The sequence below is a fragment of the Chelon labrosus genome, assembly GCF_963514085.1.
Source record: "Chelon labrosus genome assembly, chromosome: 11".
Classification (NCBI taxonomy): domain Eukaryota; kingdom Metazoa; phylum Chordata; class Actinopteri; order Mugiliformes; family Mugilidae; genus Chelon; species Chelon labrosus.
The window spans coordinates 15,673,215-15,687,933 of NC_140344.1; the positions used below are offsets into that span (position 1 = coordinate 15,673,215).

At 40.9% G+C, this 14,719-nt stretch overlaps 1 protein-coding gene across 1 annotated transcript; it reads right to left on the reverse strand.

Moving 5' to 3' along the window:
* Window positions 1-2,163: 2,163 nt before the first annotated feature.
* On the reverse strand, window positions 2,164-3,653 carry LOC311496073 (ras-related and estrogen-regulated growth inhibitor-like protein; the record flags this gene model as incomplete). Its single annotated transcript, XM_084555813.1, has 4 exons — window positions 3,212-3,653; window positions 3,070-3,123; window positions 2,899-2,975; window positions 2,164-2,589 (listed from the first exon to the last, which is right to left on the reverse strand). The coding sequence occupies exons 1-4, from the start codon at window positions 3,258-3,260 to the stop codon at window positions 2,164-2,166; spliced, it is 606 nt and encodes a 201-aa protein (XP_084411939.1). The 5' UTR covers window positions 3,261-3,653.
* Between the last annotated feature and the right edge of the window lie 11,066 nt (window positions 3,654-14,719).

Genomic DNA, 14,719 nt, shown 5'->3' on the forward strand with positions numbered 1-14,719 from the left:
TTATTTAGATAAAAAGCCTTTGATGGTATAAAGTGCTTGTGAAGTTCCTTTTTGGCAGCTTTTTGCAAATGACTAAATGCCAGACTACTCATGTCATTTAGCCTCCCTGTCAGTGTCCATGTCACTGTGGCGGCTCGCGGAGACGGATCATTTCAGCTCCAGTAAAGCAGAAAGCAGCTCTAACAGGTAAAACATCTTTGGCAGGCTGCTGTGCGGTCCTGGTCCCGTTGTGAAGACCCAGAGGGGTCGGAGACTGTGACGAGGACCCGCGGGGGCCAGACTGCCCCAGCCTTGCTTTGTTAACCTTTGCCTTGTTCCTGTCAGAGTCGTCACACGGAAGAATAGAAGAAGAGGGCGAGCGGCACCGGCTTACCTGCCATTTGCCCTCCTTTGCTGATGCTTTAATAGCCACATAGATGGACATCTTCATGACACCTAACGACACAGGCTAAAGGGAGGGAAAGAGGAGCTTACTGTTTCTGTTGCCTAATCTCGGGGGGTCAGACCAAGTTTACTGGAACAGGTCAGAAACAAATTAAATGGAATTTTTTTTTCTGGGTAAATGGTCTCCTACTTGCAAAGTGGAATTTGCAGAAAGAGAATGGGTGTGAAGACCTTGCATGATTTAATCTCAAGAAAAGAGCGGTGAAGAAGTAAAAGTAAAAGTTGAAGCAACATAATTTGATCATTTTGCATGGATTCAGTAGAAATGTTCAGTGCTTCAAAACATCCCTATCGCTTTGCAAATTGTTATATCTGAAACAATACATTAAAAGCACTCAGTTAGCAATCCACTGCACACAAAGAAGTGTGTAACTGCTGACAGAAGAGCATTTTTAATGTGACGACATAAATATTTCCACACATATTTCTACAAATTAGGATGCTACTCAGCAATCTTTTCCAGATACTTGAGAAAAGTCGTTACCAAGCCCAATGGCATTAGAGCAATAATTATGGTAATAAAGTCAACGCAGTGTGAGATTAATGTGTGATAAATTGCTGGCCTCAAGCAGAAGGATCCCCCATATGTTCTCGGTTCTGCTCAAGGTTTCTTCCTTTTAAAAAGCATTTTTTTTTCCTGCATTCCTTCGCTCCATGCAGGCTCTGGGTTCTGTAAAACATTTTGAGACAAATGTGACTCTTATTGGCTCTATATAAATAACTTAACTTAAAAAAAAATACATTAGTGGAATCAATGTTGCTGAAAGCACAGCAGCAACAGCAGAATGATGCACTGAATCCTTTATTCTGATTTGGGTTCAGGCCTTTTAGCTTCACCTCTAAGCAAAACTCTTTCGTCTTTTACAGATTATGACTCATTTGTCGAATCTTTATCGTCACTTTGGGGTAGAAGTATGGCGGGCGTCAATAGTTACGTCACTGAAAAGCAAAAAGTTTAAGTTAAGAATAAGCACAGCTAAAATAAATTTCTTCACCTGCTTTATTTAAAACCTTGAAACCTGTCAAAGTTCATACAAACAGTTGTTCATACGAACAATTCGGACATGCGGTCAAGGAGGGCTCATAAATATACAAAACTTTTCCTTTTGTTTTACAGTGTTTAGACTTCAGAATAAATAGAAATGCTTATGTTTCACTTTCAAGGATTTAGCGGGACACTTTGTGGTCACCTTTTCTCCACATTATATAAGTTTCACTTGTGGTTTTGTCCTTCGTAAGACCTCTGATCTTTGGCATATGCATGATAAATAAAGGCATTTAATTTGTGCATAGAACTCTTTCCAAGCCTGGTAAAACATAACAAATGTACATAGCTTAAACATAATGCATACATTGTTTTGCACTGTATTTTACATGTCAAGTGTGTGTATAAAGAAGGAAATTACTTTGTGTAATTTTACTAGTCTTGCGTAGCTTGAAGTGCATGAAACATGTGTAACCTCTGAGACATTGTCTTGTGTCCATGTTTCCTGAAGCTTTATGGCTTTTTCTTCTTTAAAGTCCTTATGCTAGTCAGAGTAAAAGCAGCTTCTGCCTCTGTATTGTCTCTGCCTCGAGAACCTTTGACTCAGTGATACGACACATCTGGTTATATTTCACAGACAGACGTAGAAGTACCCATCCAGTCACTTGCACACAACACATGAAGTCTCTTTTGCCCGTCCACAGACAACTCCTTCCTCTTCTGTGACGGTCTTACTATAACGAGTCTGTCCGTCTCCTGGCAAACACCGCAGACATGCTTTTCACAATGCCCTTGAACCCCAGAGGCCTCTTCGGTGTCAGCTTGGCGTCCTTCATCCTGTCCACCAGGCCGTGAAACACCATGAGCACGCTGTGGTAGTTCTCGGCGGCCGACACCTCGTAGAAGTGGCAGTCTGTGTTGAGAGCCAGCAGCCGGCCCTCCTCACTCAGCACTGTCCGTCTGTGGTGCAGGTCCCTCTTGTTACCCACAATCACTATGGGCGTTTTATCTGCACTTAGGTAGTCTCTGGTGGACTTGATGGTCTGAATGAGCCGGCTGACGCTGTTGAAACTGGCCCTGTCGCAGATGCTGTAGACCAGAATATAGCCGTCTGCCCACCGAACCTTCTTCTCAAAGAGCGACGACTTCACAGACAAGTCCTGTAAAATGAGACATTTAAGTTCATCAGTGAGTTTTTCAAATGAACTAAAGGACATTAACTCGAGTACTTTACTGACATACACATATAAGTAAGTTTTACCTTTACTACTGACTGACCTTTACTGCATAAAAAGTGGATAAAATTACTTTTACTTCTTATACTTTCAGTACACTTTTACTTCTTTTACTGCAGGTTATTTTAATGGAGTAACTTATATTAAAGGATATGAGTGTGACAGAGTACAGTACAGCATGTCAGCAGAGTGAAACCACATCATTGTTCTGGTTCTTTATATGTGTGTCCTTACCTCAGAATAAGGCGAATCCCAAATGTTAAGAGTGATCTCCCTTCCATCTAATATAAAATTGTGACTGTAGATGGATTCTGCAAGAAAAATAAACAAACAAATAAAAATGTTAAGGGGAAGTCACACTCATTATAAAGGCAGCACCACATTTAGATAGCAGGACAGACTTACCAATATCTCCATACTCCCCAATGAATCTCCGAGTTAAGAGGCGCACAGTCAACGCTGGAAAACAACAAGCTTTAATTCAAGACATGCAACAGAAACACACATATAAAACCTCATATCTCTTGTAAAGATGTTTGGTTTTTACCTGATTTCCCAACACTCTCCGTCCCCATGACAACAATGTTGGCGTCCATTCTCAAAGAAGCAGCTGTGCCGGTCCTCTGAGCTCCATGTGAGTCGAAACAAGCTGCAGTTGTGCCTCAGCTCCAGGCCGACAGCGGTTTTATAGGACAGGCAGGTGGGCGGGGTAGACAAACCAGCAGCAAGCACCACAACAGCAGCAGCACTAATTGAATGAGGTCTCCTGAGCACATGGTCGCTCACTGCCGTCTGTCTGTGGCAGCAGCTCAATACAGCAGAGGAAGAAAAAAAAACGTCTCACGTGTTAATCTCACCCTTAAATGGAGACAAATTTTATTGTGCGTTGACATATAACCAAAGCAAATCAATGGTGAAATCTAATTTCTCTTTGTGTAACTGTTTAGACTAACATACCATTTCCATTTTCGTGCCATTTACTTCTATTAACTTTGCAATTTGCAAGCTGCTTCAGGCTCCACTACATTTACCTGACAGCTAATGTAAGATTTTATAAATAATCAGTAGTATAATATAATTATATGCTGCTAGCTTTTCAGCTCATGAAAATTACTGAAGTAACATTTCAATATAAATTTCATTCATAATTAAGTCTAAAATTATAATGTTTATTTGCTATGGATCCACAAACTGTAAACAAGAGCCAAAATACATAAGTTTTGACCATATAAATTTTCCGTCACATACTTAGAGGCCAGTTCAGCCACTATGTAAAACTTATAAAGTCAAATGCAACAGTCAGGTAACAAATTAAACTTCCATTAATTTCCAGATGTTTTGTTTAATCTGTTTATGATAAAACACGATAAGCTAAAACAGCTGCACAATGCTGCTTTGAATGTTTGCACATTCATTCATTTATTGATATTAAAATGTACAGTGTAATAGTAACAGCAGCGTCCATCTGTTTTTGTTTGTCTTTCTATCAAGTTTATTAGAGTCTCATAAAGTCGATCACGTCCTAGTTGCTGCTGTGATGTTTAAAGCAACCACAAGGGGGAAGTATATCTCAATAAATATCTCCTAAAACGGCTCAGCTTGCTTCCTGGAATCAGAAAAGAGGAGCGGCATAGGAGACAGGCTGGACTCTGATTGGTTGAACTGAAAAAGACCCTCAGATAATTGGCTGTTTGTAACACCCGCCCTTTAGTGTGCATGTGCACGTGTGTTTGTACTTGTACGACTATCCTTGTGAGGACTAAAGCCTTTGGAGTGAGGACATTGTGAAAGATCTTCATGTCATTTAGATTTCATTTTAGACCTAGGGCTACTATCAGGTCTAGTCAGGGTAAACGTTGGTGTTTTAGTTGTGATAGTTAACTTTAGGGTAAAGCTCAAGAGAATGAAAAACATGTGGCTTCCACAGAGAGGCAAACAGTCCCTGTAATGTAGATTTGTTAAAATTTCGGGTTAGGTATAGATTTAGGCTGAAGTTGAGGTTGATGTCACCAAGAAATGAAAGTGAAAGAAATGAATGTGCCGTCCCCTCCTAGGTGGAAGCATGCCTGCATGTTCGATTTGCCTTTATCTTATCCAGCTTTACTTACTCCCCTCTGCGCAACAATTTCCTGCTTTAATCTGATTTGTCCCGTAACCTGGTTTCTTGTGTGCATGTAAACACAGTGCATGAGAGGAAATGCTACTGTATAAATAAATCACCCAGGGCCAAATCCTTTACCAGCTGACTTTAATTTTAAGATTGTTCTTCACTAGAACATATTTTGAGGTAGTTCACTCTGGTTTCTTCTGTTTGTCTCTTGCTGTGGTGAGACAATCTTTGTTGTGATAGTAGCTGCTTATCTGAGCTGCAGAAGCAATACCAGATCACAGAAACCCTTCATACCTCCTCAAAAATCATTTCATCTGCTTTATCTCATGCCAGTAAGATTTAATCTGAGACTGGGAGCTCCAAGACGTCAGGTGTTTGTATATCCGTTGTTGTTCTACCCACAGTTGTTATGACTCATACAAAACTCCAGAGTTTGAGTCATAGCGTGCATGTGTTCATTCAACATTGATCATGTTCGTAGGATGGAAATGCCCGTTCATTAGTGCATTGACTGCATGTTATGCAGACCGTAATGTGTGCTTGTCGTTAAATAAATGCACATGTACTGTTAGTTATACTATAAAACATATTAAAATGAAAATGAATAAGCATTAAAAACATGATGTAACACCATAACACCAGAATAAACCAACTATTGACAGTTAAAAGCGTGAATATTATTCATCGCTGAATAAACCAGCCCTCACATTTCCCAGGCTGTCAGCTGCACTGACCTTTATTATCACGACATGACTGTGTGAAATTCAGCACAGATATAAGTTTCCTGGCCAGTGAAGGTGGCACATTCATAAAAATTCATGCGGTGATATTATACTGGTGAGAAATGTTTTCGGTCCCGCGGCATAAAAATGAGAAGGAAACAGTCTCAAAACAAATTAATATGCAAGTAAACAGAGGGGAAAAGTATTTATATTAGTAATTTATATTATTTTGGAAACCTATTTCCTTCAAGAGCACTTGTCTCAACTGTTATGACAAAAAAAGAGTCAGCACTAATGTATCATCTTTGAGTTTGTCTAAATAAATGCTGAACAGTTTTTGTAAAATAACATTTATTTCTTTACAGCTCAGAGGCTTGAGGCTTTTGTCATCTTCACATCATGATAATCGATGAAAATGACAGAAAATGACAAATCTTAAGACATTTCCCTTGTTCACTAGTCTGAACAGAACATATGCAAATGTGCCCCAGTCATGAAGATGGTGTAATAGGTTATTCACACCTATTCACACAGTAAATGGTGCGTCAAGCGATAGCTAAGGAAACGCATCTGTAACATCACCAAACTGTCAAACTGAAGGGCCTATATCACTGTTTCCAACATGTGACATATTTATGTCGGTTCAGTGAACGATGGAGCATCAAAGACTTCTTTAAAAGACGATCCTTAAGGATTTAATGAAGCGTGACATATTTTACTCGCATGCCCCATAATTCATTTCCACAGCGTTTTAAACCGCAACAAAATAAATCGAGCAGGTGTTTTGTTTAGAAATTATACTAACAGTAAATATGGACCTCTACAATATTTATCGGTGCAGTAGTTATCTACTATAACCTCATAAAGGTCTTCTCATCAAAGGCTGTTTCACAGGGAGACACTCTGTCGTTGTATGTGCTTATGCAAATAAATCTTCTTATGGTCTTAACTGACTTTCCCTTTATGTGTGTGACTATTCCACATTTCCCTGTATCCAGGTTGTGATGACATTAAACTGAAACTGAAAACTATCCTCTCAATATATGCCATTGGAGGGCCTTCTTGTTTAAACTCAATTTGCAATTCTTCTTGAAATGTGTCTGCGTTGACACTGCTCTACAGAGATTAACTAAGTACACATTAAATTCATATTTAACTTAAGCCAATATTAGCATTAGGTGAAGAAGGCATTAAGATTTATTTTGTGAAATGGTTCATATCTTTTAAATTTATTCTTCACCTACCTGAGAAGAGAAGAAGAGCTGAAGCTAAAGTGAAAACTAAAAATGAAAACCCAATAAAAGAAGAAATACTAAAAAATACAAAGCCATAATAACTCTGGTCCACAGCTATCCAACCCTTGATTGTATATAAAGAAGGAGGAACCCTCCGTGATGTTTTGTGAAGTGTAGTTTTGAGGCTCTGGCCGCCGCCATCTTGGCATTGTCTGGCTCCGCCTAGCTCCCAGCTAAAGCGGCAAAGAGGTGGAGAGTGAGTGGAGCTGAGATGAAGCTAGCAACCTAAGAAAGCTACCACCTCTCCTCCAAAGTGACCACTTAAAGGCTTGACATAATTCACACTGATGAATTATATGATTAACCCCCAGTACAGTTGTCATGGATGGGGAAATTAGCTATAGAGACCAAAACTGTTTTTGTTGTACCAGGGTGTAAATGGGTTTGTTTCTGCTGTAAAGTTGGGCTTTTAAAAATGGAGATCTTCTGGGAATTTACTCACTTTTGGAGCCATCCTCAAGTAATCTTTCAAGGAACTGCAGCATTTGGACATTTGAACCCAATATTAAGCTTACATTAAGATTTTCAATGAGCACAAAATGCTGCTTAGGCGGATGGAAATGTTATTAGCTGTAATTAGCTGTTGTCAAATATTAGGGCAATGCATGAAATAGTTCAAATAGAGATAAACCTGGACCATTATGGTGGACCAGCCAAAGTGAAGTAAAGGCTGTTGTGTGAGCAGTTTTAAATATGTATGCTATTGGAACAGCAATGATTGGAATAAAAGTGGATTTCTGAGTAGAAATGCAAAGGCATAATGGAAAGATGAAGCCACGGTGAATATTAAAAAACAAAAATGTGATGAGAATATTTATACTAACAAAATATGCAGAACATAAATCTGTGTTGGGATGTCTGCAGACAAGGACAGATTGATCATTTCAGTCCACAGCGAAAAGATAATTTCTTCAGGCTACACATGCCAGTTGCTTGCAGCTGATAAAACTGAAGGCATCCATCATCAGCAGCCACTTATACTCCGATGCTCTCATTAGACAGCTGTGATACAGGACTAGAGAGAAGAGGGAAGAGCAGGCCATTAGCATATCATTTCCCAGACAGGAAGGAAGCTCTCAGATTCGTGCTATCAGAAGTACAGGATGAGGGTAAAAGACCAGGACACCTTTCATATTCAGAGACTGAAACAATTCTTCCTCTATCCTCGCCAGCGCTGGCAGCCAAAGCCAAGCAAAGAGAGAGGCCTCTCCAAACAAAATCTGGCAAATATGGAGAGCGGTTATTGAACAACTGTAATCCTTCAACTAAATTCAGTTTTAAGCTTGCATCTGATTGAAAATGTAACATGTTTGAGTTGTTTTCCTTGCAGATATTTAATCCCCCCACATCGCATTAAAATGTGATTTAATGGCACATCCTCTGACTTCACTTTGCCAGCGTTCTCAACGAAAATACATCTCTTCCAGGCGGCTGTCCCTCTGCGTCTGGGTTTGTCGGGCCAACCATATGTTCACATGTTGCTTTTGGTTTCATTGCATTCGACTTCAAGAACTGTTGTGTTGTGTGCTTGCTGGGAAAAGTGCTGCCTGAATATTTCATGGTGTAAATATGGTAAGTGGTTTGTAATGGCCCCTGAAAGCTCAACAGAGTTTTACATAATGTCCTCCCATGTTTCCTCTCGGCTTGTGCCACAGAATGTTTTCCACGTATAAGCCACTTTTATTTTATTTCATTATACAGTTGCGCTTGTGGGCTTGCGTACCCCTGCGGAATTTATAAAAAAAACGTGCACCATTCTTTAATAAAAGACAGCTTGTAGTCTTTTGTGATAGTTGTGGATGAGGCACTTTATTTTCTCAGATGGTGAAGCTGCCCATTCTTCTTGACAAAAAGCTTCCAGGTCCTGTGAATTCTTGCATGAACTGCACGTTTGAGATCTCCCCAAAGTGGCTCAATAATATCGAGGTCAGGAGACTGTGACTCCAGAACCTTCCCTTTCCTCTGCTGTAGCCAAAGGCAGGTTGACTTGGCCTTGTGTTTTGGATTATGTTGTCACGTTGGAAAATCCCAGCGCATCCCATACACAGCTCCTGGGCTGATGAGTGCACATTTCCTCCTGCATTTTCTGATGACATGCTGCATTCATTGGGCCATCAGCTTTAACCAAATTCCCTGTGCCGCTGTTGCTCACTGTCGTGGTTTTGAGTTTTGAATATTTTGTGTAACCTTGTTTGGTTTCTCTGGCGTTTCCTTGTTGGATTTGAGTTTCACTTCCTGTCTGTCTGTCTGTTCCCGCCTATGTGATTCCGCTCACCTGTCGCGCCTCGTGTCTTTTGTGTGCGTGCTCCACCCCTCATCGATCTCACCTGTCTCTCATTACTCCATCAGCCTTTGTGTGTGAGCGCATACGTAACCCTGCCTTTCCGTTTGGTTTAAGTCGTCTGTGATGTCACCCATTTGTCCTACACTCCTCGTTTTCCTGAGTTCTCGTCTTGGTTTTGCATTTTTGCATACTCTTCATTTCCTGCAGCACCTTTTGCTCCCTAGCTTGTAAGTTTTCATTATTGTCATTTTGTTTCCAACTCCCCTTCATCAGAAACCGTGACAGCTTTCAGCCCCAAAAACCACCAGAGATCCACCTCCATACGTCACAGTAGGGTTGGTGTACTTTTCATCATAGCAACTAACATCTACGGTTGTGACCATAAAGTTCAATCTTAGTCTCATCACTCCAAATGACTTTCCCAGAGAAGCTTTGAGGCTTGTCCAGGTGCCGTTTAGCGTACTGTAATCGGGCTGTTCTGTGGCTCTGGTGTAGTAATGGCTTTCCTCTGGCAACTCGACTGAGCCCATTTTTCTTCTTGCGCATCTTGAAACCGCAGCTTGGTATAAACAAAACCCTTTATTACAGTTTGAACATGATGAACCTGGTTGGCATTCTCAAATGTTTTTATATCCTTTTCCTGCTTTAAAAATACACATTTTAACCTTCTCTCACAAGTCCTTTGAGAGTTCTTTTGCTTTCCCCGTGGCTCAGAATCCACTGACATTTTATACACTGACACTAATCACATGCAAACAGGTGACAGGTGTAGACAGTTAGCCTGAACAGCCATTTAAACCTGTTAATGTCCACTTGTGTCCATGTAATCAGGCCAAAACTTCAATGTCTACTTTTGATCAGGGTCGCTTGGGTGGTTCAACTTGTCATTATGAGTTAAAAAAAGCAAATACAATTGCGTCATAATAAAATAATTTTGCCTGATCACTAACCCTGAATGAAAGTAACGTTTGTGCCCAAGCATAAAAGATAATTAAGGAATAAATAAGGCGGGGAACCAGATTGGGATTACTTGGATGTTAGACAACATCTGTTTCAATCTAAAGTAAACTACATCCTGATGCGACATTAAAGCTGCAATCATCCGGCTCTGCAGAGCATTTTGTGTCTTTGTTGTCTTGGTTTCTTGGCACTTATCTTTACTGTAGTGCAATTGATTGTCAACAGTGTTTCACACAGCAGTCAGCTGTTTCCAGAACAGTCGCTTCTCTGTGCACTACCTGACCAGCAGCTTTGTTAGCGATTAGCTGATGCAAATAGTGACACATCCACCAGCCAAGCAGGCACATATTTCCCTCATGAGGCAGGCACCAAAACCAGAGTGAAAGGGTAATACATTTTGGACTCATCTGGTAGCTAGAAATAGGACTCAAAATGAATCCAAACTTTACAAGGTTGTTGCTGTCAATGAAACAGGCTAACATTTATCATTCCTTAAAAAGTAGTGTCAGGCGGTTGGTGTGGACCAGAAGAGGATCACATTACGTCTTTGTTTATGCAGTTTAGGGAGGCTGAAGGGTTCCCACAGGAGATTCCTGTTTATTTGAATATGTCCACTGTATGTAAATGGAGTTGAAACTGACCGAGGCAACAATACTGCCCTCATTCAACAAGAGTTATTGGTTATGTTGACAATATAATTTGGTATTGTTGCTGGACTTGAACAAATGTTGACGTGCATGTTAGACGTTTGCATGAAAAGTGAGAAGACTGGGGGAACCACAGAGGCCAAGTGCATAAAGTCACGTGCAGATCTTGTGCTGTTTCCAGCGAAATGTGCAAGTGAATTATCTCTTCAGCTGCATGAAATCATCTTAATTCTGGACAGCCTCCAGTGAGTCTTTTGGATGTGGCGTCCAATTAGTCAGCTTTTCAACGTGAATTATCAGCCCAGCACATGCCAAACGCAGACAATCAAAATGTCAACGACTAAAATATCCCCCTTGCAAAATGAGCAATGAAATCTGCTGAGTGAAGCGATGAAGCCTCCAGAACTGCTTGGCTGTTTACTACGGAGCGTTTCACGTTTTAAGGCCATGCTGCAGAGTGCTGCTTTCTGTTTCTCATGAGGGTGGCTGTCAGATTTCACCATGTGGGTTACTCCACCCATCTTAAGCAAAGGTTTACTTTAACTTCTCCCTTTAGTCCAGAAATGTGACATCTGATTTGCGAGTCTGTTGCTGAGCTATAGCAAGCAGGCTTCAATTAAAGGGATTATAGGCTTGTGGTAATTCACATATCGAAAAGGATCACATGATCGAAATGTGTAGTGCTTGCACTCATAGCTTTTCTACTCTTAACCCTGTGCTCTTAAGATTCTGATTGACGAGAGGAGTGTTTTCTTGATAGATAGATAATTATTGGTTGGTTGTCATTCTGGGAGAATTGGGGCCCAGCTGATGAATAAACAAAGTCTACAAAAACGGTAGAGGCTGCGATGTTGAAAACAAAGTATTAAGCACTGATATTACACAGGGCATCGAAAGTATATGTCTTTGTAACGACCCTTAGAAACGAATGTACTCATTGCTGTCCCCGATGCTTTAATATATGCATCAGTATCATGGTTATATCTAGAAACTATAATCACAGAAAAACTCAAAATCCATGTGAAACGTTTTCTAAAAATCCTTCAAAAAACCTTTAAAAATACATGCGGCAAAGGTCCAACAGACAGTCGATACTAAAGCAAACGCGAATGAACCCAAACCAAAAGCAAACCGGCTGAATCATATGATTAAATGAAGATATCTTTCTGTGCAAACAAGCACCACATACAGTGCATACAGTGCAACGGCCTCCTCTGGGCAAACAAAATGTGTCTGGGTTCCGCTGTAGCACACTGTGGTGAGAAAGACACCCGGAGCCTTGTAGCTGCTGCTTGAGGTTACATAAGGTTTTTTCTCAAACTTCTTAAGATAAGCCACACAGTATAAAATCACTCTTATAATAAGCTCTTTAACGAATAGAATTTTAGGTAACTGTCCCGAAATGTTTGTTTGCGCCCATAGAACACTTTGTGTGGCAAACACGGGATTATCCTGCCGCAATAAGAGGCATTTGGCATATTTTCAGGTGGCATTTGTGTATTTCTGGTTCACGTCTCAGTTCAGGTCATAGATGTTCAGATATGACACAAAGTTCAAGTGAAGTTGCTGCAGGAGGTACACGTTGATGACATTCCTGCAGGTTGAGTTTGAAGTTTGTCGCTTTCAGAGCGAGTTGTTCGTGTTTGCAGGTATTTCTTTTTGACAGGCAAATAGAGGCCCATGTGGGAAAAAAAAACTAACCGTGACTGAAATGTCCTCTCAAAGTCTCCCTTGGGCGATCTGTCCTGTCCTGCCATTGTTTCCGCGTCACTCCACTTGTAACTTAAAACTTTTTATGTGCATTTTTTCCCCTGCTCAGCTGGCTCACAGAGATTCTTCTTTGCTGACTCTTTGTGTGTATGCCATCCAACTCGCCTGTCTGGTTTTAGGAGCTTCGTATTCTATCATTTTGGGAGTGCTTTCAGCGTGCTTGGGAAACTATGTGTTACATTCCCTTAAAGCAGGTTTGGTTAGTGATTGCAATGTCCCCACGAAGAATGCCACTTCTGCAGGGTGGAGTAATTTTTTCACTGAATCTAATGTGTTTTTAACAAGAAACATTCCAGATCATCTGTTCTAAAACTGAGTGAACAACAGGCTATCCAGGTCTGTGAAGCACAGCTGCACCTAGAAATATACGCATCTATCTGCAGGCTTTACTTACCCTGTGGAGAGAAACAGGACCATGTTGCTTTTTACCTTATGTACACGTTTGAAACCACATTTGAAACCCTCTCCCAGCTTCACAGATGGTATTACGCTATTTAAAAACCACACTCTCTATTGATACCAGTGTAAAAATAGAGAGAAGCATAGCGGCATGAAATGTTTTAAAATGTATGGCAACGTGCTATATTTAGAAAGTGACACAATCGCCCAAAGTGCCCCGTGACATTTTACTAACTCACCCCATTTGACTGTCCTTATATCCATGCAGTATTTATGTGCCCTGAAGATCTCTGTGGATGTCTGAGGAGAAAATTGGGTTTGAGGTGTAACTTCGCCTCCACTCAGTTCCCTGTGTGACTGCAAGCAAGTGGACTATGGCGCTGATGGTTAAATCTCCACAGTTCTAATCCCACTCTCAAATAATCTTCCACTTCCAGTGCTGTAAGAAATAAGGGACAGGAACTGAGGAAATTACATTGTTGTGTTATAAAATTTAAAAACCCACAATATAAATCCATTCAGAAGTAAATCCTAAAATATATGGGTCCTACTTTCAGTACCAGTCAAACATTTATTCATACTTTTGGTATTCTCACAGTCAGCTTCATGCGGTAGTCCCATGGACTAGTTTTCGACCAGTGTTTAATGTGTTCCCAGAGGTGTTTAGTGTGGTATTTTTCTTTCACTCATCCCAAGCCATCTCAGTTGGGTTTTGGTTGGGTGATTTTAGAGGCCAGGTCATCTGACGCACTGCTAAGTGCAAACACGATGGGATGCCGCTGCAGAAAGCCCCCTTGAATTTCAACAATGTCACCATCACACTTCCTCCTCCGTGCTTCACAGTAGGAACCGCAGATGTAGAAACCATCCGCTCACCTTTCCTGCGTCTCACAAAGACATGGCGAGTGGAGCCAAAATCTCCAGTAGTCTAATGTGCATTCATTGTGTTTCTTGTTTCTTCTTCATCTCTCTCGTTCCTCTGTAGTTGGCTTCTTTGCAGCAATTTGACCATGAAGGCCTGATTCACGCAGCCCCCTCTGAACAACTGAGGCTAAGACGTGTCTGCCACTCCAACGCTGAAGCATTTACGAGGGCTCTAATCTGAGGTGCTGTTATTTGCGGCAGCAGGGGTAACTCTCGGTCTTCCTCTCCTCATGAGAGTCAGTTTCATCGTAGCATTAGATATTTATTTATTTATTTATTTTTTGGTTGACTGCACTCGTGGATACATTCAAAGTTCTTGAATATGTCCAGACTGACTCACCTTCATGTCTTAAAGTATTCATGGACTGCAGTTTCACTTCTCTTCTCTCCGGGTACCCCGGCTTCCTCCCACCATCCAAAGACATGCTGGTTAGGTTAATAGGTGATTCTAAATTGGCCATAGGTGTGAGTGTGAATGCTTGTCTGTCTCTCTGTGTTAGCCCTGCGATAGACTGGCGCCCGCCTCTCGCCCGATGACAGCTGGGATAGGGTCCAGCAGACCCCGCGACCCTTCACAGTTTGTAGATTTTGTGAAGACTGATAATGTATTTTTAAACAAACCAGTTGACTGTAAAGTATTGTGAAAGTAATCTTAACAGTTTTTCAATAACAGCACAAAACTGTAAATTTTACAGTACCATAATGGCAACCCTGCTGCCAGTTCTTTACTGTTATTTTACAGGAAAACTGCTTGCTCCAGTGTACTTAAGAATCTAAAATATTAAACATTCATGGCCTGTTCCAGTTTACTATATTTCTGGGACATGATAACACCTGATTATGATCATACTAACATTTATGAATGCAGGCAATCATGTCAGGGGTTTTCCAATGAAATTCCTGCTCAGCCGCTGATTGTCTGGGTGATAGTGCACACTGTCTGT